This window comes from Acipenser ruthenus, chromosome 2 (assembly GCF_902713425.1).
Source record: "Acipenser ruthenus chromosome 2, fAciRut3.2 maternal haplotype, whole genome shotgun sequence".
NCBI lineage: Eukaryota > Metazoa > Chordata > Actinopteri > Acipenseriformes > Acipenseridae > Acipenser > Acipenser ruthenus.
In genome coordinates, this window is record NC_081190.1 from 109909996 (window position 1) to 109937017 (window position 27022).

Below are 27022 nucleotides of genomic sequence, written 5' to 3' on the forward strand. Positions count from 1 at the left end.
AGCCAACCTCCCTGGGCGCGGCCGCAAGAGGAAAATTGACCTCAGATTGAACAGAAGGATAGTGCGAATGGTAGAAAAAGAACCAAGGATAACTGCCAAAGAGATACAAGCTGAACTCCAAGGTGAAGGTACGTCAGTTTCTGATCACACCATCCGTTGCTTTTTGAGCGAAAGTGGGCTCCATGGAAGAAGACCCAGGAGGACTCCACTTTTGACAGAAAAACATAAAAAAGCCAGACTGGAATTTGCTATTGCATATTGACAGGCCACAATCCTTCTGGGAGAATGTCCTTTGGACAGATGAGTCAAAACTGGAGCTTTTTGGCAAGTCACATCAGCTCTATGTTCACAGACGAAAAAATGAAGCTTTCAAAGAAAAGAACACCATACCTACAGTGAAACATGGAGGAGGCTTGGTTATGTTTTGGGGCTGCTTTGCTGCGCCTGGCACAGGGTGTCTTGAATCTGTGCAGGGCACAATGAAATCTCAAGACTATCAAGGCATTCTGGAGCGAAACGTACTGCCCAGTGTCAGAAAGCTCTGTCTCAGTCGCAGGTCATGGGTCCTCCAACAGGATAATGACCCAAAACACACAGCTAAAAGCACCCAAGAATAGATGAAAACAAAACATTGGACTATTCTGAAGTGGCCTTCCATGAGTCCTGATCTGAATCCTATCGAACATCTATGGAAAGAGCTGAAACTTGCAGTCTGGAGAAGGCACCCATCAAACCTGAGACAGCTAGAGCAGTTTGCTCAGGAAGAGTGGGCCAAACTACCTGTTAACAGGTGCAGAAGTCTCATTGAGAGCTACAGAAAACGTTTGATTGCAGTGATTGCCTCTAAAGGTTGTGCAACAAAATATTAGGTTAGCGGTCCCATCATTTTTGTCCATGCCATTTTGATTTGTTTTATTATTTATAATATTATGTTGAAAAAAAAATCAAAAGCAAAGTCTGATTTCTATTAAATATGGAATAAACAATGGTGGATGCCAATTACTTTTGTCAGTTTCAAGTTATTTCAGAGAAAATTGTGCATTCTTCATTTTTTGTGGAGGGGTACCAACAAATTTGAGCACGTCTGTATAACAAAGCTGCTCAGCCGAGCCTGTGACGCAGTCATGCCAGCCCCCAAGGGTATAAAGGACTGCACGCACAGATCTCCGCACCATTTTACCTTTCAAGAACTGACCTGACAGGAGAGCCTATTCAGATAAGTACTTTTTCTGCTATAGATTTTTGCATTTATTGTGTTTTTACACAAATTATATGTGATATTAAGTAATCACTGTATTCGTTTGACTAATTACACGTATTTGTGCACTACAGCCTGTTGTTTGTTAGGTTCCGCTGTGGCCTTGTGCCTCGCATGAAGCCAGCGGCTCTTTCATTCTCATTTTGGCTTCAACCAAAATTAAGAGACAGTTTGTATAATTAAAGTAATTGTTATTACTGTATTTTGTTGAGAAAAAGATTTATTTTCTCATTCTGTTTTTCTGTTTTCAGAGAGACTAAGCGCAGGGCTGTCTGCAGCGTGCACGGGACCAAGAGGCTGCTTTGGTTGTGATTGCTTACAATCTCTACCACAGCATCTTGATGCCGTTTTGGTGACAGCTTTTGCATCCCCATTATGAGGGCTGTTAGTTCATTCTAACAAACAGGCTTCCCTCAGTCTCGTGTGAGTACTGACTAAGTGGTTTTGCCAGCAGCTTGCAGGTGGGCATCCCTGTACAGTGCTACCTGCGGTAACTGCAAACTGCTCCATCTGTCAAAACTGAATGGGCAGGCTGTAGGTAGAAACCTGGCTGCACTGGTAGCCGCACGCAGGCAGGTTTGGCTTTCCCAGGCACTCGTGCCTGATGTGGACAAAGCACTGCTGTTGATGCCCCTATTCCACCAGGTATACCTTTGGTCCTGCGGTGGACGAGATGCTGCAGCGGTGAGAGCGGGAATCCACGAAGGAGCTGGTGAGCTTGTTTCTCAAGTACCACCCTCAGTGTGCACAGCCAGCTGCGCCTGCTGCTAGAAGTGGTGTTCAAAACCGGCCCGCGGCTACTTGCCGCAAGGCTACAATAGGTTCCGCAGCCCAGTGCAGAGGCAGAAGTCTCAGGCCAAGCCACAAGCCCTAGGGGTTTGCTGCCACAGGGAGCCATCTGGAGTATTGGCATCAGTGCACCACGTACATCTAGGTGCTTACTACCATTCAGACCGACTACTCACTGCAGTTCAAACACGGTCGTCGTACCTTTCGAGGAGGCTGTGACATCAGAATTATTTTCATTTATCAATATTGGAATATTTCTTGTTATTGTTAACCTACTATTTTTGTATGGTTATCAGCTATGGTTTAAAATAATGTGAAAAAAACTAGTAATTTTCTTACTCATAGATGTTGCATCCTGAAATATATCATTACAGAACACTTAGTGTGGCCCGTGGTCCCTTCTGACTGCAAAGAAAACCTGTGGAGTGATGGGAAGTCTAGGTCAGGGAAGTGAGAATCACTATCCCCCCAGAGGGGACCGACACACGCAGCATATGAAAAAAGTGACGAGAAGGAGGAAAAAAGCTAACGCAAGAGAAGGAGCTGAGCTGTGACTGGGTTACATAGGGGGAGTCAATGATGATAGACAGGTGAAATTAGGAAATAGTGAATCCCTGGTTCACACCCCATTTAATTGAACAGGAAAGCATTTTTTTTATTGTACATGTCAGTTATCTACATAGAGTTCTTTTTTGCAACACAAAATATGTTATTTTGTTTTGTTTTGTTTTTTTCATACTTTTACAAACTGTATAATTCTCGCCCATCAGAGACAGAAAGGTGTGATCCGATAGAAATAAACCCCTGACTAGAAGGTCCAATTGTTATTCAATACCAAGACTGTGTCAGTACACATGACAGAGACCTCTAGAATGTTTAATTCTGTTCTACTGTAGAACGTAAGTCTTGTCAGCCTGCAGTATGTACCGGAATGTATTTGGAAATCATCTCCATGCCTTACGAACCATAACATGTCATCTGTCACAGGCGGTTCTGGCACATGCCTTTTGTGCTATAAGTCATTAGATCCTTTTGCATGGAAGGCCTCATGGAAGGCCTCAGTTGCAAGGGTGTGCGGTTCTTTGATGGACCCAGATTCAGTTGAAATGAGTTTGCCCATTGACGATGGGAATGAGAATGTAGAGATGGGAGCCCAGCTGACAAGATTTAAGTTTTTGCAGGTATCAGGCTTTTAAAGACTGTCACCCACACCTGTGAGCAGAAACTGACCCAAGACTGTCACAGCTACTGAAAGCAGGCTGATCTTTGGGATACAAATTGAACATTTGTGAAACTGCAACAAATATTGTAATGACTGCAATGTATTTTAGAAAATATTTTCAGCAGATCTGCACAGGCCTGTCGTGTTTGCAGAACGAGTCTGAGCTGAACCTGGTGGAGAGTTTGAATCCTGTTGGGAACGTGCTGAGTTATTAGACATGAATTGGCTGCTTTAAACTAACCGGTATTGATTGAAATAATATGATATACCCTTTGTCAATAATTATAGTAATACTGTATATACTCCTTTCAAATAGATCTGTAAAACCTAATAATAGAAAATATTATTAGCAGGCTATGAAAGCACCTGCTGGAAGGAGTCAAACTTGGCAGGCTCTTATCATAAGACCTTGCTAACATATTCCAGTTTTATGAGAAATTGGCCGAAGGCTAGGATGTCTTAACACCTGCTTCAACTGGATTTTGTATGAACAGAGAAAGGGGTCAGACTTAATTCAGTAAAATAATATTACCATTTCTAGGAGCAACTGTTACACTAAAGTAACTGAATTAGAAATACATGTTATAAAAGCATTTCAAGTTAAACTGTTATACAAATAACATTATTATTGTTGAAAGAACATATCACAGTTAAAAACTAAAGAAGTTCAGTACTAACTGACAATATCAGAATATTGCAAATTATGAACAGGTTACAATGATTTGAACTAAGAAAACTAAACAAGTGTTAATTTAGAAAAAAGCTTGTCTATGTGCCTTTGTCATAAGTGCACATACACTTTTTGAAACCGGTCAGACTATTGTGCGTGGAAGCCTGTAACCTTGAAAGAAGCAGGCATCTGGGGGAATTAAACACAGAGGCTAGGTATTACAAATTAGCAAAAACAAAAGGGTAACCCTTTTTAGACAGAACGATATTTGAAACTAAAAAGACCTATTTGATTTTATTTGATTGTGTTGTTACTAAGCATAGAGGTTTTAAATAAGTATTCTGATCTAATAATAGAATGACAAAACTATCTGAAGAGAAATAATGTTTTAAGTATTTTGATCTAATAAGAAACTAAATATTTAAACTAACAAGTGTTTTTGCTTGTTTAAGGCTCTACTGTAATACAAATAGCCTGAAAAAGCAAGAGCGAGCATTTCATTTAATCAATTTAAGAATTAGTTCAGTTTCTTTCTCCAACTGAACAAAAAATCTGTTAGACATTACAATATCCATTAAATTAAAGAATATAAATGTTTAGTTTATATAAAGGTGTTACTGCAATAAAAAACAGGAACTGTTAGGTTGGAATATTAGACAAATAAAGTGTAAACTGTATTCAATAGGGTCTTTCTATGATAAAAAAACCTGGCAGTCGAAGCGAACATTCCACGAATCAGGGGAGTTGTGTCCAGTATCAGTTCTTATCAAATAAGTAGCGACTTTCTTTGGGACTTCATGCAGTGAATTTGGAGAAGTGCTTACAATGGTGTTTCATATTAATCAAAACAATAGTCTTGGCAAGAAAACAGGGTGTCTGAATCCTGCTTGAGCAGCAACTTTTAGAAACAGAGCGAGGTCAGGCATAGTCCGAGAATGGCTCAGTTAAATAAGGCTGTTATACTTAACATGTTTATTATAGCTTAAATTTAAATGAAACTAACTGAACTGACCACTGTATGCTTATTCAAAGGCAGTCTGTCCCATACTTTGTTAACACACATTTGCATATGAAGTTAAACTGGCCTATTGACAACACATTGAAAAGGTAACATAATATGCGGCTAAGAGGGACATATATTTTTGACCCAGCTTAATATAATCAAATAGAGCTGGTGTTACATATTAAAAACATCTCTCATATATACACATTCTATTATATTATAGCAAGGATTCTGTGAACTTTGCTCCACCTGACTTTTTGGAAAAGGAGGAGAAGTTATATCCAATCAGTTTTGAAAAAGGAATTGACCAGATCCTTCTAGAATGTATAATTAACTTAAAGATAAGAAATGTCAAGGCCGAGTGATGATTAGATTTACTTGGGACTTCTGATGTATTCAATGGAGGTAAAATCCTATATAAGCCCAGAGCAAGACCCCATTTGATATCGCACGACTTCCTAACTACAAGTTGTGTGGTCCATGCTCTGAGGATGACTGAAAAACTTATTGCTGTTTGGTCGAAGTCAAGTCTCTGCCTTTTGAAGACAGTTCTTATTTTTCAATATATCGTACACTACACTTCCATATACTGGAAGGTAAGCATATATTTGAATTTAATATCTCTTTTATATTGATGCATTGCTATAAGGTATAGGATTTATATTTTAGCTGTGAGAGTGATATATTGAATGTTCTAGAACGTAGCGGTGGGCGCTTTAGCGTTTTGCATTTTATAGCCTGAAGGCTAAGCATATGATAACCATTTGTATTACTGTATTGAAGTACTAATGCTGTTAAACCTGTAAAGGCACTGGAAACACCCAGGCTGCCTATTAGCAGGGATCCAAAGTGGCTTGCAACCACTTGATCAATTTTTAAAGCATTTAATAAACCAAAAAGAGCACTACTACTGCTCTGATTCATTAAAACTTCAAATTAAATGATGATTGTGTGATTTTCTTGAATATTAAAAAGTTGTCTGGACATATAGCACGCCCAGTGCATGAACAAAACCACTTACAGGAGTTTAAAACATCTCTGTCCTTCTTAAACGTCTCCCCTGAGTTTAAGAGTGTGCTCAGAGCATATATATATTAAAAAAAAGAGTACATGCGAAATTCAAACACAACGTAACAGTACATGTTTCTGTTCGTCATGGGTCACATGCCTAAACAAAATAAAAACAGTAAATCGAAAGCACTTTATTGGTATTGGCATAATTTAAATAAATATGGACCTGGAAGTCAGAGATGTATTTGCAAGGGATGGCAGAAAGATTTTTGTGATGTATTTTCTAAAAGACCCATTGTCAAGAGATCACACGTGGGATTTAACTTTGCATTTGTCACGTTTAATGTAGCTGTTCTTAATTTACTGAGGATTTGTTCTCCTTATAAAAATGTGTATAAGGGTACATTGGATTTGACCTCATACTAGCAACTTAGATTCAATCCATAATGTCAACAGGATTTAGGAATTTTTTGAACTAAGGAAACCGAAGTATTCAGAATCATTAGATATGGGTGATTTCCTTAGTGGAAATGTGAATGATGCTCCTTGGTTTAAGCCAAACCTCCCAGCTTAAAAGTGAATATTCCTTCAGTTGGCAGAGGATTGTGTTTTGGTGTAAACGGTCATTTGATTTCATCTTTTTTTTCTAACAGCTGCACTGAACTGGAATCCTTAGAAGATAATACCAGCGATTCCATTTCCATTAGAGAAACAAGCCTCAGTAACGCATAATAAAAAAAAAAAATCTTGTATTGAGAAAAAAGATTAAACTCCAAAGGCACTATTCTCAGCATGATTCTAATTTATCTTCTTTAATACGCTGTACAAAAATATGCTGTGCCTCAAGTCAGTATCTTGTATCTAATTAAGACAACTTCACTTTAGTGGGTGTTTGTCTGTGTTCTGCATATTATTATTATTCTTTTTCTTATCATCCTTGTTAAGATTGCTTGATAACAGGGACAGATGGCTCTGTGGGTTGATAGGTAGGAAGCCTTTGTCCACTAGGGTATTGGGTGAAATCCTGCTAAAGTCATATTGCCCTGAAGGCTGATGGGGGGGGTTATGAAATTAGTTCTATAATCTCAGTATTTCCACATCACATAAAAACAACCGGGACCAAGCGGCATCTTGCTGGCAGTCTCCCAGAGAGAGCAAAGATTGGATGGTTATGGAGTCTGAACTACTCTCACTCCCTACGCGGGTGGTCCCTCCAGGGAAAGGGTTGAAGCAAATTGATGAGGCAGTGGAACAAACCTCAACAGGGATAAACAGAGGTCCCCAATCTTTGGTGCTATGAATCCTGCTCCTTCCATGAGTTCAGGAATAACCATTTAAAAATAAAATGTATGTTTTGCTTGAATAAGTTGCCAATGTATAAACATTTTTTATTTGCCTTACACAGGGAGCATTGGTTACCCTGAGATAAAGTTTCCTCTAGGGAGATTAGAGATGTGTTTGCCTCACCACACCCCCAGAGGGCGAGGCAAACAAATTGAGGGGAGTGCGCTGTTCTAGATTGAAACCAAGGTTGTGTAACAAGGCAAATACACAAATCAACCCCTTCATCCCCTTCATTTGTGGAACAGCATCTGAGCCTCATGTTATTTAGCTGACAGTGCCCCAAGTGTAGTTGTTTATTTCCAGCACCACTGAATTCCAAGCAAAAAATACCTCATCCTCCATTACAACAGTTAAACAATTGATGTGAAAAAAACCTTAATATAAATTCAAACACAATACTCTATCCAAAAAGAAGCCTATTTTTTGTTAAGCATAATTGTGTATGCCCTGTGGCCTTGACTAAGTGCACAGATGGTCCCTGTCAATCTTTAGTGCATGAATGAAAGGTCAGCACTTTGTCCCAGTCCCATAAAGCAGAATCAAATAAAATAAAAAAGATAAAAAAACTTGACTTAATTTAGTGTATCATTTTTCCTTCTGTATCTTTTCCTGTTGCTGGATTAAATTATTCTCAAGTGTGAGAGGGTGTGGGGAATTCACTAGACACAGAAAGTTTATTTGAAACACCACTGGGGTGCACGGTTTTATTTATCCCAGCAGAGGGCGTTCTTATGCCGTGGCCCAATACCGACAGCGACTAATTGGGTATCATACGGGGGTTACCAACAATGGTAGGTGCTGAAAATAATATTCCAAAAACAAAAGGTGAAAGCAAAAAGGAAAATAAAACACAATAACAAAACTACAAACAAAAGGTGTTGCTTCTTGCAGCGTCCCGCAGCCTCTGCTATCCGGTGCGGCTCAGGTCTCAGTTACACTTTGCTGTTCCCTCACTATCACTCACAGGGCTGCCAAGACTTCCCCAACTAAACAGTCAATGTCCCTCTCAGGTACGTAATAATTATTAAATAATATGTAGCGCCTGTCTTCCTTAGCCGTGCTTGCTTGCCCCTTTTCTCGTTCCAGACACTGGCGATCTGTTTTTATGTTGTGTACTCCAGGTTTCCGAAACCAGCTCCCGCTATCATTTTTTCTAGTAGGGCAAGAGCGAAGGAACAGCAAAGAGTGATTTTTATTGGTGGACCAACCCCCCCAAGACCCGACTCCTGACCACTCAGAGTCGGGTCACCCAACCTCTCTGTGTCATTGCCATGATTGACAGGCAGATCCCACGGGGCTCCCGACCTCCCCCTGCAGGATCATGCATGCGCCTGATAGCCAGCACAGGTCTCCCCTATCACACCAAGATTAGATACATTGTCATACAGACGATTAGAGTCTGAATTTGTTAAATTGATGAGTCACCTAGAAATTAAGCAAAGCGTGCTTCTGGCAGAGAACTCATTTTTAACCTTAGATCAAATCACGTAAATGTCAAGCATATTTTAGGCGCTTCTGATACCAGACTAGACAGTCAATCCAATACCTTTTCTTAGTTGTCCCTCGAGAAACAATACGTCCAATGATCAGCAAGGAAATGATTTATATCTTACCTCAATCCATTACGACCCGCTGTGTGCCAGTTCACCTCCTCAGCCTCCAACTGCTTGTTGTCTTTGTGTAATGGGGAGGGCAGCTATCCTGCCCCCTACCAGTAGCTTCTCTACAGCCAGCTTCTCCACTTATCTGCAAGCTAATTGATGGGCAGGGGTACCTCGAAAGACCAGCGAATGTAGTGTAAAATAGGTATATTGTAATAGTGTTGTTGAGTCTGTTTTAATAATAATCTATCACATCAGTTTCCTGACTGAACTAAATGTACAACACAGAAGACCATTCAGCAGATGCAAAAGAGTATGACAAGACATTAATCATAGATGACTCAGTATATGCATTTACACTGTGTCTACTTCAAGAAAAGGTTCTGAGTAAATACATATATAAAAGGCAGTACTAGGCTTTGCATAGACAGTTTGTTTTTGTTTAATGTATTTCATTTTCGTAAAGACAAATCATTCAAAATGTTTTTATTAATCAAACACTATCACTGAATTGCTTTATTTCATTTTGTTGAAAGGAAAAATGTTTAAAGTTAACTTTACAACATACAAATCTGTAAAAATTGCTTACTTAAATAAGTCTGTACATAGACTAAATTGTAGATTATATAAATATATAATTAAGTACTGACTGCGGACATTCATATTATATAATGGATTAAATGAAATGCTTACAGAATGGCCTTTTGGATATCCAGTACAAAATATCCATTTATATAACAAGGGTATTCTGAGTGTCCCCTGTTTTATTATTGTGACAGGTGCATTTATTTTGTTGAAATTTGTGAGTGTTAGAAATTGTATTTTAGAAAGTTGTTAGCTTTAAAGCTTCTGTTTAAAATATGATCCTGTAATAAAGATGGAGGTGGTAGAGTACAGTACAGAGAGCTAAACTAGGGAACACTAGGGACTGAAGGCCATTGCACACCAGATCTGTTTCTTTATCCAATTGCCATGTTAGAAATAATTGTGTACATGTACATTTCCTATCGTGTCTTGCACACCAAGTCTAACATTCCTGTAAGAGAGCGATGTGTTGGTTTTGGAATCAAAATCAATTAGTTGCAATCCAATTTTACATGCATTAAAAATGACAATGACCAATGATAGTCACAGTAGGAAGCACTTAACATTCATGCAATAATTACACTTACAAATTTAAAGTCTGTTTCAAAGCTCTTTTCAAAATGTCCGCTGGTAATGTGTGGATTATTGCCCACATTGTCAAACAGGTAACACAGCAATAACAACCCATGATGTGGTACGGAAGAGAAAACCCAGAGCACTTGTTATGTTTTTTTTTTTTTTTAATTACTCTTCCTGCAGTGATTTAGAGGACAGATCTCAAACCCCAGTGCACTAGAGAGGACATTTTGAAAATAGCTTTGAAACAGACTTTGAAGTTATAAGTGTAAAAAGTTGTCAGGATGTTAACAATGAAAAGAACAATTACAGGTATGTTATTTAAACAGTTGTAGCAACACATGGGAACGTATAACTCTATATTTTTCGCAACCCCATAACTTACTCTTTAAATCCAAAATACAAGTGCATCAAATAATTAAATGTAACTGGGCCCAAACTGCTTTACCAAAATAAATACATTTTATAGCTTATAAAAAGAAGAATGAAAAGAAAATATAAATATTTTATATGAAATATTTATTGTTCCTTCATCATTTACCTTCCTCAGGAGTAACAACTGTGCTGACGATGACAACTCTGAGTATCAGCGCTCGCAATTCCTTGCCTAAAGTGGCTTACGCAACAGCCATGGACTGGTTCATAGCTGTGTGTTATGCCTTTGTCTTCTCTGCATTGATAGAATTTGCCACAGTGAATTACTTTACAAAGCGTGGATGGGCCTGGGATGGTAAAAGTGTAGTGAACGATAAGGTAAAGTATAACCTTTTCTTATTCACCCAAGCAATGTAATTATTCATGGTAATGCTTCAGCTAAACTTTTATGAGTTCAGATAGAGATTGGCACAGCTTTGTGGCATATAGCCTAATGGATGACTTCTGCTTTCAAAGGAATCTGTCGGCCACCAGATCAATATATGAAAAAAAAAAAAAAAAAATACATTGCTGATACAATCATTCCATGATACAAGTGTTTACGGACATTATTCAGTGATCTTTCTATTAGATGCTGAGCTGAGGAAATCAAATAATAAAATGCTTCAAACTTCTCAAGGTGTTTGATTATTGTATATTATAATTAGGGCTTCTGATTTTTGGTTTTAACTGATAAAACCCGATAAAACACCCCTGATACAAAAACAATTAAATCGATGGATAGCAAATAAACACCGGAAAAACTGTGGAAATGGTTAATCTATTCACGTTGACTTTACCCTTTTCACATTTAAAAAAATAAAACCTACTACAAAGATAATAATAAATGCATTTCCCAGTGCTGCTGGGCAGTGTCCCGCCTTCCTGACTTGTACCTATCATTGATTAGTTCTGAATACTTCTATTGAAGACTCTGCTTGCAAGATTTAAAACGAGATTACAATCAGGATGGAGGCTTGTTAGCGGGATTTAAAGCTATATTACAGTTAAGATACTGAGGACTTAAAACAGAATTGTGGCAAAATGTACAAAAATGCCTACACACAAAAACCCCAGAAGAATGTGCCCGTGACAATAGGGATTTCGTTGTGGAAGACAGCAAAGGAAAGAAGGTACAACTTAAGTGTGCAAGTACTGTCGAGTTACTATACATATTTTGACAAAAAAAAAACTGCTCAAGCGTTTTGGAAAGTAACCGAAAACACTAATTTCATACAGTATATCAAAAACGAAAGCCCCGAAAAAAAACGATTTACATAAAACTCGAAAATAGCTAAAAGCCCAAATTATAATCCAGGTCTGGCAAAGGAATGTGAAACAAGCAATGTGATTGGTCGAGCAAGGTTCCAGCTGTCTGTACATGGATATGGACAGTTGGAGCCTTGTCACATATTCAAAATCTGACTGAAACAAAAAACTAACTCGGAGAGGAAAATATAAATTAACTCAGTGTCGTCTCAACTCCGCCCCCTGGTGGATCTTTTCAATGGCAATGTGCAATTCGACACACTATCAAAAATAAAGGTTTACTTTTGCAAATTTAATTTAATTTTACTAATCTTAACGTAGTGTGTAGTTCAAAGTTTTAAATGGAACTACTTTATTGGCATAAGGATATTTAATAGAAAAAAATAATCATTTTTTGTCCTAGACATGAATTATGCTTTTTTTTTTCAAATCCACTGTTTGACCTGGATTATAAATTCAATAAGGCCCTTCAGGGTGTCCGTATACGTCCAATATACAGACTTCTCGGGGGATGAAGGCACTTGACTTCGTCTCATGTCGCACAACACCCCGAGGCGTCCGTATATTGGACGTATATGGACACCCTGTCGGGCCTTATTGCAGACTTGCAGGCCAATGCTGTTGAATTCTATACAGCTACAGTACTATGCTGTGCCAGCTGGTTATTCATGCTCTGTTATATGCATGCTAGTCAGAGCAATGCATTTTACATTTATAGTATGTACAGCTAAAGGCTGGTAGATGTAGTAAACTGGTGTAGGTATATTTCATTTCATTCCTTGAGACTTAGAATGGGGGAAACGGCTATGGCAACAAGTTTTGTAGTGATGAAAAAATCAACTGAGCACAATTTAGCTACCTGCATTAAGAAAACAATTGGAGGTGCACACTTAATAACTGTAGCCTATGTGTCACGTTATACTGCAGAAGCTGAAGACATGGTAACTAGAATACATTGATTCTGCTGTTGTGGCTGTTTCAAATGAACCCGGGCAGATTTACTCTATTAGACAGCTGTCAAACAAGATTGGTTTCAGCCAATGCTAGAGTAAAGGATGCCCTTGATTTGTGTTTCACGTCAAGAGTCTTGAGGGTTTAACTAGTCCCTTAATGCATACATGCACACCCCCACATGTTTGATGTTTAGAGCAAGAAAGTGTCTCTTTTGCCTCATGTCTACATCTATAGCAATTGGTAAACAAATATCAACAATGTACTCATAGCTAATGCAACACAGACCCAGCTGAGCTGAACTGGGGCTTAGTGTAGGTATGGCAACACACATGGAGAAAATGTTTTGAGGGAAACTAAATGATTTGGATAATGTGGATACATTCCAGCTGGATTTCTTTTGTTCTTATAAACAAATTGCCATGTGCATTTCCTTTCATGTGAGCCTGGTCTGCTCATCTCCCCTGGCTCTGATGGGGTCAGCTTCAGTGTCATTAACACACAAATCATTGTTCTTGGACAGTAGTTTATTTCTTTGAGCATAAAGCCTTGATTGATTTGTTTTTCATTATTATCAATATTCCTTAGTTGTGATTGGTGTTTGTTTCATTTTACGTTGTTGTGTTTTAAGTGCAGTAGTGTGTATGTCAATTAAAAAGTTAATTACTTCCAGCCTTGCCATTTTAAATTTGTAGCACAGATGTGCAGGAGCGCAATACATAATGTTCCCTAGTTAGATTAATATTCATTGTAGCAGAGAAGTAAAGTACTGCACATATTAATTTATCTTTAGGATAAACAAGACAGCATTTGCTTTCTAGGCTTATCAGTGGCTCAGTTTGATCATGGCAAACAGATAGAAGGTAGGTAAGGTTAAATATTAAATATTTTAATATCATGAATTTTGTAAAGTTCTAAAAAAAAAAAAAAAAAAAAAAAAAGATGTGGATATCCACAGCAGATGCTTATATAGACCTTGGAAATAGACTTTTAAACATAAATCTGACAACGCTACCTCTACAAATATGCTCTGGTGAATCTAATGCAAACCTGCCTGGATAAGGGCTAAAGCCGACAGGCACAAACAGAATCACTTCACAGAGTGGAGGTTGATAATGTGGGTTTCCTCTGGGTATACCAGACAGAGCAACACAAAGAGGAGGTACAGTGTTATTGGATTTAAACTGTAAGAAATAGCTGCATCAGGGAGTGAAGAATGAGACTGCTATTCAAAGTATAAGGAGCAAATACTGGGGTGGCAACCATGTACTATTGCTCAAAGGAAAGTCTTCCTGCTTTAAGATGGTTGGACCATTTTAAAGATGCATCATTATATCATGTTGGGATTAGCATAACATGTAAAACATAACATTTCGTAATGTTACACACATTTACAATGTCATGGTTGATTTAGAGACAATTTCAAGGAATAGCCCTAAACTAGTAAACCTGCTATATCACTGTATTCTATTGTATTAACTGCTAATAAATTGGTCAATACGCACAGCAGGATTAACACAGAGTTAAAGGTCTACCAATCATTAAAATAGACCCCAATATGTGTTACTGTTAAACATGTTCCACTGCTACAGGGAACAAAGAGACTGTATAAAAGGATTGCGGTATGGAAACATAAGAGAATGGTCTGAGACCAAAAAAATATATAAATACTGAAATATTTGAATGCAGTGCAGCACTCAGACAGAAAAGAAAAGAGAGTGAGGTGGAAAGGAGGGTTTAAATGTGGAAGATTGGCCAATAGTGAGGTGAGTTAGTTCCCCTGAGAATGCTAAGCTTAAAACACTACACACACTACATATTTATAAGGCCTCATCTTCCCTAAGCTGGATGAATAATTGATGTTGGTCGTTGAGAGCTACACTCTCTTTGAAACATTTTATTTTCAGCTCCGAAAGCAATACCATGTGCCAATCAGATCTAACACTTGTTACAATCTTGAGGCTAATAACCTTTGAATAGCCCTAACGCTTTATAAATAAGCACCATCCCATGGGAGTTGTCAATTGCAGCAGCAAAATTATTATTAGAATCAACAATGCTTCCAAAAAGACAGAACATCTATGTCAAAGTTTGTATTATTGTAGGGTGTCTGTAATAACATTACAGAATCATATGTACCTAAACAAAACTTTTCACCATGGATAACGATAGGTTGCGGATGCAACCCCAGTTCCCTGAAAGAGAAAATAACCATCAAGGTATGGGATATTGCCGTCAGGCAGTAGCGATTGGCTGAGCTTTATAGCAAAGCTGCCGATAGGCCTCTGCGCGAGCTGCCACGTAAGCCCGCCCCCTTGGGAGCTTACTATACGCAGCGACTCACTTCCTCTTTTGCTCTTCAGGCCGTGAAGGCTTCTGGAGCGACCACGCGGCTTGATGGTTATTTTCTCTTTCGTTCCCTTTCAAGTCGAAAATAACCATCAAGGTATGGGAACAGTGTACCCAAGCCGTCGCGAGGGAGGATTCTCGGCAGTAGGACAGATTTACGTCATAACGCAACTGCGTAGGCAGTACATCCACGCATATGCGGAGCTGCGCCTCAGCGTCTATGCTCGCAATGACACCTGTCCTAAGGTGGAATAGTCACACCATATTGTCAACCACTCTACACGTCCGCAACCTGAGGCGTCATAGAGTGTAACACAGATGCTCCAAATGACGGAGCAGAGGATTCCAGTACATTTAACCGGTAGAACCTCGTAAATGTATGCGGTGTAACCCAACTGGCTGCAGCGCAAATGTCAGACATCGGCACCCCTCTAAAGAGGGCCCAGGATGTTGCCATACCCCTAGTGGAATGTGCCTTCAACTGCCCTGGTGGCGGAAGGCCCATAGAATCATATGCTAACTGAATAGCATCCACTATCCAATGAGAAAGGCGTTGCTTAGACAACGGCTGACCCAAAGTCTTAGAACCATGGCATATGAACAGCTGTTCTGTTTGCCTCACAGTCCTTGTGCGGTCAATATAACACCTCAATGCCAGTACGGGGCAGAGCATGTGTAACCGCTCTTCCTCTGGGGAAGAAAAAGGAGGAGGATGGAACGCCATCAACTCGACTGGTTGGTTCATGTGAAACGGGGATATGACCTTGGGTAAAAAGGCCAGATTTGGACGCATGGAGACCTTAGAACCGTCTCCTGCGAAACGAGTACATGATGAATGCACCGAAAGTGCATGTAACTCGCCCACGCGTTTTGCTGATACCACTGAAAGCAAAAACACAGTCTTTATAGACACGAACTTCATATCCACACTGTGGAGAGGCTCGAACGGTGCCTTGGTAAGGGCTTCTAGCACCACATCAAGGCTCCATGATGGTAAACTGGTCGACCTTGGAGGCCGCAAGCGTCTTGCGCCCTTTAGGAACTGAGATGCCAGAAAATGGCAACCAGGTGATAACCCGTCAATGCGTACATGGCAAGCCGAAATAGCGGCTAAATACACTTTAAGTGTAGAGGGAGATTTCCCCTCATCTAGCAGCTTCTGCAGAAACTGTAATATCACTGCCATAGGGCAGGAGACCGGGTCATGGCCCTCAGCCAGACACCAACTCTGAAACAATTGCCACTTATATGCATACTGCGACCGAGTAGAGGGCGCTCTCGCACTCTGAATGGTCGATATAACCGCCGTCGAAAGCCCTAAGGCTGACAGGCACTCCCGTTCAGGGGCCAAGCCCATAACTGCATGAGTTTAGGGTTTTGGTTGCCATAGCCCTCCTTGGGCTTGGGACAACAGGTCTGCTCGCAGAGGGAGCTCCCTCGGGCGACCGTGCAACAACTGCACCAGACTTGGGAACCATATCCTCCGAGGCGGGGAGCATCGGAATCGGTGGAAACGCATATAGGAGCCCTGGCGGCCATTCGTGAGCCAGTGCATCGACTCCTAGGGGGCTGTCGAGATCCTTCACTGAGAACCATAGGGGACAGTGCGTGGTCTCTTGCGAAGCAAAGAGATCTACCTGGGCTGTGCCGAACCATTCCCAGATGCGCTCTACCACTTGAGGGTGGAGATGCCATTCGCCGGCAAGAGGGCCTCCTCTGGATAGGAGATCTGCTGCGTAATTGACTTGCACGCAGAGAGGTTAAACGCGGTTGTGCCCATAGCAACATCCGTGCTACCATCCGGTGAAGACCGGGGACCGCAAGCCGCCCTGGCGGTTGATGTACGCCACAACTGTGGTGTTGTCTGACCGCACTAACACATGCTTGCCTAGAAGCACTGGCAAGAAGTGCCGGAGGGCGAGGTCCACCGCTCTGAGCTCCAGAGCATTGATGTGGGCTGACCTCCAGGGTCCTGACCACACTCCACGGGTCCCTGTCCCGTTCCAGACTGCTCCCCAACCGTGGTTGGAAGCGTCGGTCGTGATGACCTGCCTTCTGAAAATGGGACCCAAGCGTATGCCTTGGCGGAGGTTTGACGGAACTTTCCACCAGCATAGCGCTTCCCAGCAGGCTTGGGATACCCTTAGCCTGCGGTGTTTGTCTCTCCGCGGATGCAACGCGAAGGCATTGAACCAGGCCTGCAGAGGTCTCTGGTGTAGTAAGCCCAAAGGAAGGGCTTGTGAGGCGGCAGCCATCAACCCCAGCATGCGCTGACACAGCTCCATGCTGACTGTTTGTCTCAACCTGAATAGGGAAAGACACCGCTCTATTGAGGCAACTCTTTGTGTCGACAGGGTCGCTTCCATGGAGTCCAGATGCAGACCCAAGAATTCGGTCTGTTGGCTCTGCACTAGGCGGCTCTTTTCTGAATTGATCTTCAGACCTAGCCGCTGAAGATGGTCTGTAACCATCACTGTGTGCTGTGCCACCTGCTCCTTCGACTGCGCGCAGACGAGCCAGTCGTCCAGATAATTCAGCAGTCGGACACCTTGAGCCCGCAAGGGAGCTAAAATGGCATCCATACATTTTGAAAAGGTTCGAGGAGCTAGTGACAGGCCGAATGGAAGGACACAAAACTTGTATACCCTGCTCTGAAATGCGAAACGCAGATACTTCCTGTGACCCGGGCAGATGGGAACGTGAAAGTACGCATCTGTCAGGTCCACGGTGGTGAACCAGTCACCGTGTCGGACTGACTGGATGATGTGCCTGTGCGTAAGCATCCTGAATGATAACACCCGCTGGTATTTGTTCAGTACTCGCAGATCTAAAATAGGACGGAGCCCGCCGTCCTTCTTGGGCACCAGGAAGTATTTGGAATAGAACCCCTGGTCGATCAGAGCAGGGTCTACTTGTTGAATGGCACGCTTGCTGAGCAATGCCTGTATTTCCACATTCAGAGCTGAGGACTGAACCGAGTCCTTCACTGCAGTCACAACCACTACCCGGAAGGGGGGAGGTTTTAACTGGAACTGAAGGGTGTATCCGGTGGATAAAGTTTTGTGCACCCAGATGTCGTTGGTGCATTGTTGCCAGAACTGGAGCTGGGAGACAGTGTAGGGGCGGGTTAACAGCTGCCTGGTGTTCTCAGGGCTGTTTAGGCTGGGCTCGTTCGTGAGGGGCCTGGCCAGAGCCCCGAAGGCGTGGCCTGGCACCACCTCTAGGGCACCACCCTCCGCTCTGCGGTCTTGAAAAAGGAGGTTGACCGCGCGCTGCTGTGCTTGAGGGAGAGGTCTTTGTACCCCCTGGCCGTGGCTGGTGCTGCGGTGGTGTCCTGCGCCACTGATGTTCCTGAGGCTGCTTCGGCTGGAATGGCGGTTTTGGCCACATTTTCGCCATTTGCTGCGACGCCTCCCGCGCCTTGGCAGAGCGTTGCAGCATCTCCTCCACCGCTGGACCAAATGTGTGTCCCGGTGTAATTGGGGCATCCAGCAACGGGGCCTTATCAGGTTCCTGCACTCTCGCCTGCGAGAGCCAGAGCTGCCTTCTGGCCACCACCAGAGACGCGATGCTCCTGCCCTGAGCCCGCGGGTTGAGCTGGGCCAGCTTCACCAGCAGTTGACTGACGGTCCCCAACTCGCTTCTGAGGGCCGCCGAAGGGCACTCAGGTAGGTCTTTAATTAGTGCCGCTTGGTAGACTGTCAGCAAGCTGGCCACATTAGAGAGCTTGACCGCCTCTGTGGCCGCAGCGTACCCCTTTTTGAGGTGTACCTCAGTGGTCCTGCACTGCTTATTGGGGCATGCGGGATCTTTCGTCAGCCCCGATAATGTTGGTGTCTTCACCAATGCGGCGAACGCAGCGTCCACAGGTGGGAAGGACGCCAACCCAGCCTCATTTGCCCCCTGCATGTTAAAGGCCGAGGCCTTGCGAGAAGTCGCAGGAGCAGAGGCCGGAGCCCCCCAGGTGGACTGCACCTCCTTAATAAAGTCTGGGAGTGCCGGAAGCATCCTGGACTGATGGGACTGGGCTGAAGGCGACTCAAACAAGGAGCACCGAGGTAGTTCCGCCATAGGCCACTCGACGCCCAAGTGGCGGGTTGCTCTGTCCACCACAGACCACGTTGGGTCATTGGTATCTAGCACGTGGAGCTCGGTGTCTTCCTCAGAGTGCTGGGATGCTACCTCAGTCTCTGTACTGTCCCCCTCTAGGATGTCAGATGCGTCTCTAGACAGTGCATCGATATCCCACTCCCCTTGAGACTGCACTGGAAGAGCGACGACCGGTGCAGGTTGTGGAGGGGCCACTGGCTGACTAGCAATGGGCCCAGTCGGTTGTTCTGGGACTGGGGGCACCACATTTGCTAGGGACATGAGGATGGACTGTTGCCCCATCATAATATAATCCTTAACAAATAATAACGACTCCGAAGAGTGTAACTGAAATCAACTCAGAGAAGGGGCAATAACCAGCTTCTCAAGCTTAAGCTTATCGAGTACAATCAGCTACGAGCTCTAATACCTACCGCTACCAATGCTGAAGACAAAAGAGGAAGTGAGTCTCTGCTCGCTGCGTATAGTAAGCTCCCAAGGGGGCGGGCTTACGTGGCAGCTCGCGCAGAGGCCTATCGGCAGCTTTGCTATAAAGCTCAGCCAATCGCTACTGCCTGATGGCAATATCCCATACCTTGATGGTTATTTTCGACTTGAAAGGGAACCTAAAATTAGAATAAATGCACAGTGAGGGGTCGTTTCATACTGAATAGAAATAGATGATTAAATGGGTGGGCGTAAGTGTACAGTACGTTGGATCTGTGTGTTTTTATACCATGCCACTTATCAGAATTGCAGTTCTGTTCGTCTTGCACAAGCCTTTTTTTTATTATTCTCAAGAGTTTATTAATCAGTATTAACAATGATATGTACACGTGAACTGAAACTGATTTTCCTTTGTGCTTGCACTGTATCACAGGGATACACTGAAGCACAGTACCTTGAGGTTTAGCCCACATCATCACAGTAAATACACACAGATTTTCCTTGGTGGTTATACTTGTGTGTCAGTGGACTGAAGTAGATCCTTCCTCTACAGAGTGGCACAAAACAGAGACAGATTATCCTTGGTGTTTAGACTATAGCGTAATGATGCACTGGATTTTCCTGGGTGTCTAAATGATGACTTGGTAGTGAACTGAAATGGATTTCCCCTGGCATTTACACTTAATATGTCAGTTGCCTGAACTCAAGTTTATTTTCATGCCCTGTTATGGAAGTGAAATGAAACAGGATTTCCCTTGAGTATTACACTATGATGCTACATAGCATAATGCAGGAATATTAATAATCAAATTGCAACAATGCCATGATTTCCACTGTGCTTTAAGGTATAGGCCTTGATAATAGCTATACAGTCTGGGTCTGTAAAACCATCTGATAAAGTATGCTGCAAGTAAAAATCAAAAATACCCCTTAAGACCAAATTCATGTGGCTATTCCTCATAATGAGATTTATTGCTAACAAGGTAATACATTCTATGCATTCTTCAAAAATGTTTTTGAGTGCTATTAAACCATTAACACTTTTTAAAGATCATTTAAAAACATTTTACACGATTAAAAATAAATACCATAATGCCTATTATTTATTAAATGAAAAAAAGAGTATTTAATGAAAAGTGGTCTTCACTGCCAGGGAAAAATACTACATTTAATTAGGCTGCTGCGGGGCTGGCAAGAACATTACATTTCCAGAATGTATACATTCCATATTACTGTGGCAGCTTAAAGCAAACCTGATTTACATAAATTCACACTGTCAACCAAGCAGGGGCACGTTCAATTAACCTGAACCCCTATGATCTGTGTTTCTCATGAGGTTCATTTTAGTCTCTTCCAGACTCACATGCAGCTTGAACTTGTGCAGATGAGAATGATTCATTTAGGTTATTAGCCAGTTTAGAAAAGTCACACACTTTCATTGGATACCAGGGTTGACGTCTCATATAAAATGTAAGCATTATGATTCACTGTGCTATAACTGACCTTAAGTGTGGCACTTGTTGCATTTAGATTGATGTCTTTGCCTTCTCCTCTCTCATTAGTGATTATCAACGTTGCTGCTTTTGCATCTATCAATTCTGACTATAATGAATGCTGCAAAAATGACCTTTCAAAACCAATGCTCTTGAATTGTTTTCACAGAAAAAAGAAAAAGCCTCCGTCATTAAGAAAAACAATGCATATGCGGTAGCTGTTGCTAACTATGCACCAAATATCACCAAGGACTCTGTACTGCCCACAATTTCAAAAAGTGCCACAGCAGATCCGAACAAGGCAAAGCCAGAAGCAAAACCACAGGAAGCCAAGAAGACATTCAACAGTGTAAGCAAAATCGACAGAATGTCCAGGATACTGTTCCCAGTTTTATTTGGGTCCTTTAACTTGGTGTATTGGGCCACGTATTTAAACAGAGAACCAGCCATAAAAGATCTTGTACCATCAAAGTAGATGGACAGATCCTACTGAATAACATTCTAAGTATCGGACTGAGGACATGCCAAATACAACAAATAACTGCTAATCTATGTGCTAACATAAGATAGCCAGGCACTAACCCTAAAGTACCGTGTTTACTTATACCCAGCAGTGCATTTTTTATAGAATTGCTATTAGGGGGTTACATTATTATTATGTAATTTATTTTCCACAATATGTACAATCTCTAATTTTGGTAATATTTCTTGAAATATAGTCATGCTTATAGTCCCCACAGAATATAATTCCTTTCTGTTGCTGTAGGATAAAAGAAGGTATGCCTTGTCATGTATTTATTTATTTTTTCCTTTTTTTATGTATAAACTCTTGTAGTCTTGTCTTCAGTTAGTGGAGTTTTAGAGGACCAAAACACCTACAAGTGCTTACATTTCAAAAAAAAATCAGAACAAAATATTTTATATTTAATTTTCAGTAATATAAAGGGACTTTTTAAAAACCACTATAAAAGTAAACATTCTATTTTATTGAGCTTGACTAAGTTTGCCTTTTTAATAATTCGCTCACATACTGGTACAAACGAGGAATTGTTAATAAGATATTGGTTGATACAATACATGCAGCGTACCCCTTTTGTATAGGCTCAGATGTGATGTCTCCTATAAAACAAGGAATGTCCGAATTATGGATTATAGTAAAAAAACATTTTGTAGCTGTTATGAATTATAGGGTGGGCCATATAAAAGGGATCTGCAAATCACCCAGATACTACCCTAATCCTAACCCCATTTAAATGCATATTCTTTCATATAAAGGCTTTCAGTTCATCTGTGGAGTGAAATGGGGGTCTACCATAAACTTTCTGATCTAAAGCAAACACAACAAATCCAATACAGTAGTTTGGGAGAACATTGGGAGAAAAGTGACCTTTGATGATAACTTCAAAAGTATGCATCTTGTCCTGGACGTACAGTACAGGGACAGTTCAATTGTGGTAGATGTAGTATTATTAAAAATATATATATATATGTATGTGATAAACATTTCAACTAAAAATCTTCTAGTTGAAGCATTTGTGGACATGTTTTTTAAGGTACATGAACTCTTGAAAAGTGGCTCTGCTCGGTTGTAATGCTAAGTAATCTGATACTTTGATCTGGTATCTTTTGAGCATTCTGAAGTAACACTCCAAAGCAGCATAACAATAAATACACAAATACATCATATTTTGAGTTGCTCTCTGCATCATTTTCAGCATTGTTACATACATTTATATGACGCCCCCCCCCCCATCCCTAACCCTAACTCTAACCTAACCCCCCTATCCCTAATCGTTTTCTGATACAATTGTTATTATTTATTTCTTAGCAGATGTGTATTTACATATATTATGCAAAAATAGTTACACATTAAGTACATTGTAACTATGCATAATAACACTGTAATTATGTGTAAATACACATGTATTTACTATGTAAATACACAGTAATTAGCAACACAATGGAAAGTGTTACCCCCTTTTCTTTAAGCAATGTCATTATTGATTTTAGGTAACAGTCAGATGTTATTACTTTTGAAACATCCCTCTTACCATTTTCTATATAAAATAAATGCTGGACTACTTTACACAGCAACATTTTACAGAGGTAAAAATAAAATCAAATACGACATACAAAAGCTAATTTCCCTTATGAGTCAAATGGTTTGGGGATTTTTTTTTAATATATATATATATATACATACATTAGCAGTTGTTAGTTGATCTGAACATGGTTGAATCTTTGTTATAAAACTTTTTATTGTAAGTAAATATGTAGTTTAGTGCAAATCGTCACAGTAGTGTACAGTAATGATTTTAATACATTCAAAGGTGTGGTACACAAACAATCTCAGTACAATGTAAAAAATAAATGTTAACAAAATTGAAAAAAGTATGTAAATCAGACATTTACTTGCTAATTTATTTAATTGTTTATTTTGTTTGTTGTGGAACTTTTAAATGCTTTGCGTGATGGTATTTCTGTCAAGGTCACAAATATCAATAAAAAAAAAAAGATCTTGGCACCAGTGATTCAGTCCCCACTGACTAAAACCTATTAAATTCTTGCATTCAGGGAGAAATAAATGTCAATAGTTTAATTTACCCATGCTGGTATAGAATATGAAATAAAGGGGAAATGCACTTTAAAACACACAACATATAAGATTAAAAACCCATTGAGCCACATGGATTAGAAAGTCTGCCTCTTCCAATACATGCAAAGGATGTGTAATCGTATAGTATGTTAAGCAACTGATACTGTCCGTCTGCCTTACTCTGATGAGCAGATGCAAGCCAGATGACAAGTGCAACTTTACGGGTTTGCTTTATAACAGATTAACATCTACAAACTCTCTGGGAATGTAGTCTGCTGTAGAGAAAGCTGTTTTAGAGAATGAAGTTCTTGGCATTCTTCAGTCTTCCAGTCTTGGAATTATACACCTGCTACTATATACTAATGAAGACAGGGTGTGAAGATTATATGAAAGACCACCTTTGTACTGTTTTATTATATTAACTGGAAGAGATTAACAGTGCCACAGTCTTTATAGTTATAACCAAACAAAGCTGCCTTCCACATGTTCTAGCCTGTTCTTGGTTCTAATTTACTACAGTAATGTACTACTGTAATTTAATAAAGAGGAATGTTCTAATATGATAAGCAGTTTTTATTTATTTATTTATTTATTTATTTATTTATTTATTATTATTATTATTATTATTATTATTATTATTATTATTATTATTATTATTATTAGTTGTAGTAGTAGTAGTCGTAGTAGTCATAGTTGTAGTAATAGTAGTGGTAGTCGTAGTATTGCACATTTTAAAACTGACGAAGTAAGGAGATATATATTGGCTTTGCCTTTGCATACTATCAGCGCATTTTGGTTATGAATCTACTTCCAGGATTCTTATGTTTTGCTTCCTCCTCCCCACCTACCACCTCTCTACGCTGCTACTTAAATGATTGTACAGTAGGTACCTGATTCTGCCATTGTTCAACTTGTAAACATGAAGTAGCTAGCATGGCTGCTTACTTCCCCTCTTTTGAAATGCAAGAACAGTGGCCAAAGAATAATGTGTACATACATCATTTTACTTAATAAAGAGATAAACTGACTTGAGTTGTGTCCTGACTGAATTCATGTATCAGTGACTTTAAGACCCACAATTCCATGGACACTTTTGAAAACTGTATGATGAATCAACACGGGTAATGAGGTAAGTTTGATCATGAGGTCTGTATATACTAGTGAGTTGAGGCATTTAGTTTTCAAGGTTTCTGTGGGAGGCGTTGGAAGAAGAAAAGAAGAAACAGCATCACACAATTCTGTGGTGGCATTGCATTGCAGTTTTACCACCCAAACAAGGTGGGAAAATTACTATAAATAGTACATAATATCATAATACATGTACATATTACATAATACCATAATACACTTGTACTGTATCAAGATTTTTTTTTTTACCCCATATTGTTATTTGCACTTTTTTTCTTGTAAAGGAAAAAAAAAAGTTACATTTCTAAAATAAATAAAACATACAAATTAAGATTGCTTGATAGCCCCAAAATGAATTGTCAGAGTGTAGTAGCTTTATTGTGTGTGTGTGTGTGTGTGTGCGTTTTCTTTTGGAAAAGCTTCTCAGGATCCATGTAAAGTGGTCATTAACCCATAGGTAGATGCCCTCTAAAGAATGTCTTCATACACAAAACACCATTTGTTTGATTTATAGTAGCATCGATATCCTCCACAGCGGTCATTTCAGTAGATAATTGACCTTCCCTTTGGCTTAGGCCTTAAATGGCGTTGTGGCCAATTATCTAGCATAACTGAGACAGCATGCCTGCTAATATTATACAACATCTCTCTTATTTAACTGTAAGATTTTTTTTTCTTCTAAATTTCAAAATGCGTGCATAAATGTGCTTTTATCTCTTAAAAATCTTAGCTTAAGTAACATTCTACATGGTATTTACTAAAGGCCTTTTAATTTTAATGTGTGCATTAAAGTGATCAGTTATTAGTGCGTATGGGAACCAGGCTTTAACCACTGATAGGCACGCTATTTTTCTGGTATGAAAACTAGTGATGTGCAGTTTGATTCTTTTCACAGACTCGATTAGTTTGATTCATTCAGTTAATCAATTCAACAGATTTGTTCGTTTTATTCACTGATTCACTAACGTGAAATAAATATATCTTGCTAAATTACTTGGTTATGATTTTTTTTTGGAAAAATCTGGCAGCAAGGGCCATTTAAGTTAATCAATCAATCAATCAATCAATCTTTATTTTATATAGCACCTTTCATAGTGGACCACCATCACAAAGCACTTTACAAGATGCAGTAACACAAGAAATCCATAATACTTTAAATACAGACGAATGCATAATACATGATATACAGTAAAAAAAAAAAAAAAAAACATAATACATTAAATACAGTGGTAAGTGCATAATACATGATAGTAACATAATAGTTTATCGTACATCACAATGTACGTGAAAATGTCTATATAAATTGTATGTAGGCAAGGAGGCTGTGTGGTCCAGTGGTAAAAGAAAAGGGCTTATAACCTGAAGGTCCCCGGTCCAAATCCCACCTCAGCCACTGACTCATTGTGTGACCCTGAGCAAGTTACTCAGTGTGCTCCGTCTTTCGGGTGAGATGTAGTTCACACACCCTAGTCTCTGTAAGTCGCCTTGGATAAAGGCGTCTACTAAATAAACAAATAATAAAATATACTCAAATATACTACTCAAAACACATTACCCCCACTGTGCGATTCCTAGTCAATAAGTATGCAGGTACGGTTTCAATCAATTAATCAACATATTACTTAATGTATTTTATAGTACAGAAATAGGCAGATATAACTAGCAGCTTTCCTAGAACACTGACAAAAAAACTCACAGTGTCACAGGTGTAATATAATGAAGAAAATAGAAATGTAAATTACAAATGAAAACCAGCATACATTAATTGTCTATAATTTGTCTTTTCTATTAATAATAATAATAGTCTTAAATAGTAAGTAGCAGAGTTCTGAAAAATAGCGTTACACATCCCCGCGTGTTGCTACAACTGTTAAAATATAGCGTTACACGTCCCCATGTGCTGCTACAACTGTTTAAATATTATTATTATTATTATTATTATTATTATTATTATTATTATTATTATTTATTTATTTATTTATTTATTTATTTCTTAGCAGACGCCCTTATCCAGGGCTACTTACAGTCGTAAACAAAAATACATTTCAAGAATCACAGTACAAGTAATACAATTAAGAACAAGATAAAAATACAATGACTTTGGTTCTAGCAAGTACAAGTATGACAAAATACGATTCAATAACAGAGCAGATAACAGTGTCAGTGATAGTTACATCAGGATATAATTAAATACAAAATACTACAGATTAAATAACACTTGTGACAA

General features: G+C 39.9%; 1 protein-coding gene across 1 annotated transcript in view; it reads left to right on the forward strand.

The window, feature by feature from the left end:
• The window catches only part of LOC117409022 (gamma-aminobutyric acid receptor subunit alpha-2-like), a 74326-nt gene extending 49637 nt beyond the window's left edge, over positions 1-24689 (forward strand). Inside the window, exons 9-10 of the mRNA XM_034014537.3 lie at positions 10610-10812; positions 21241-24689. Coding sequence (XP_033870428.1) covers positions 10610-10812; positions 21241-21546 — 509 coding nt within the window. The 3' untranslated portion in view covers positions 21547-24689. The remainder of the gene's footprint in view (positions 1-10609; positions 10813-21240) is intronic.
• Positions 24690-27022: the final 2333 nt, after the last annotated feature.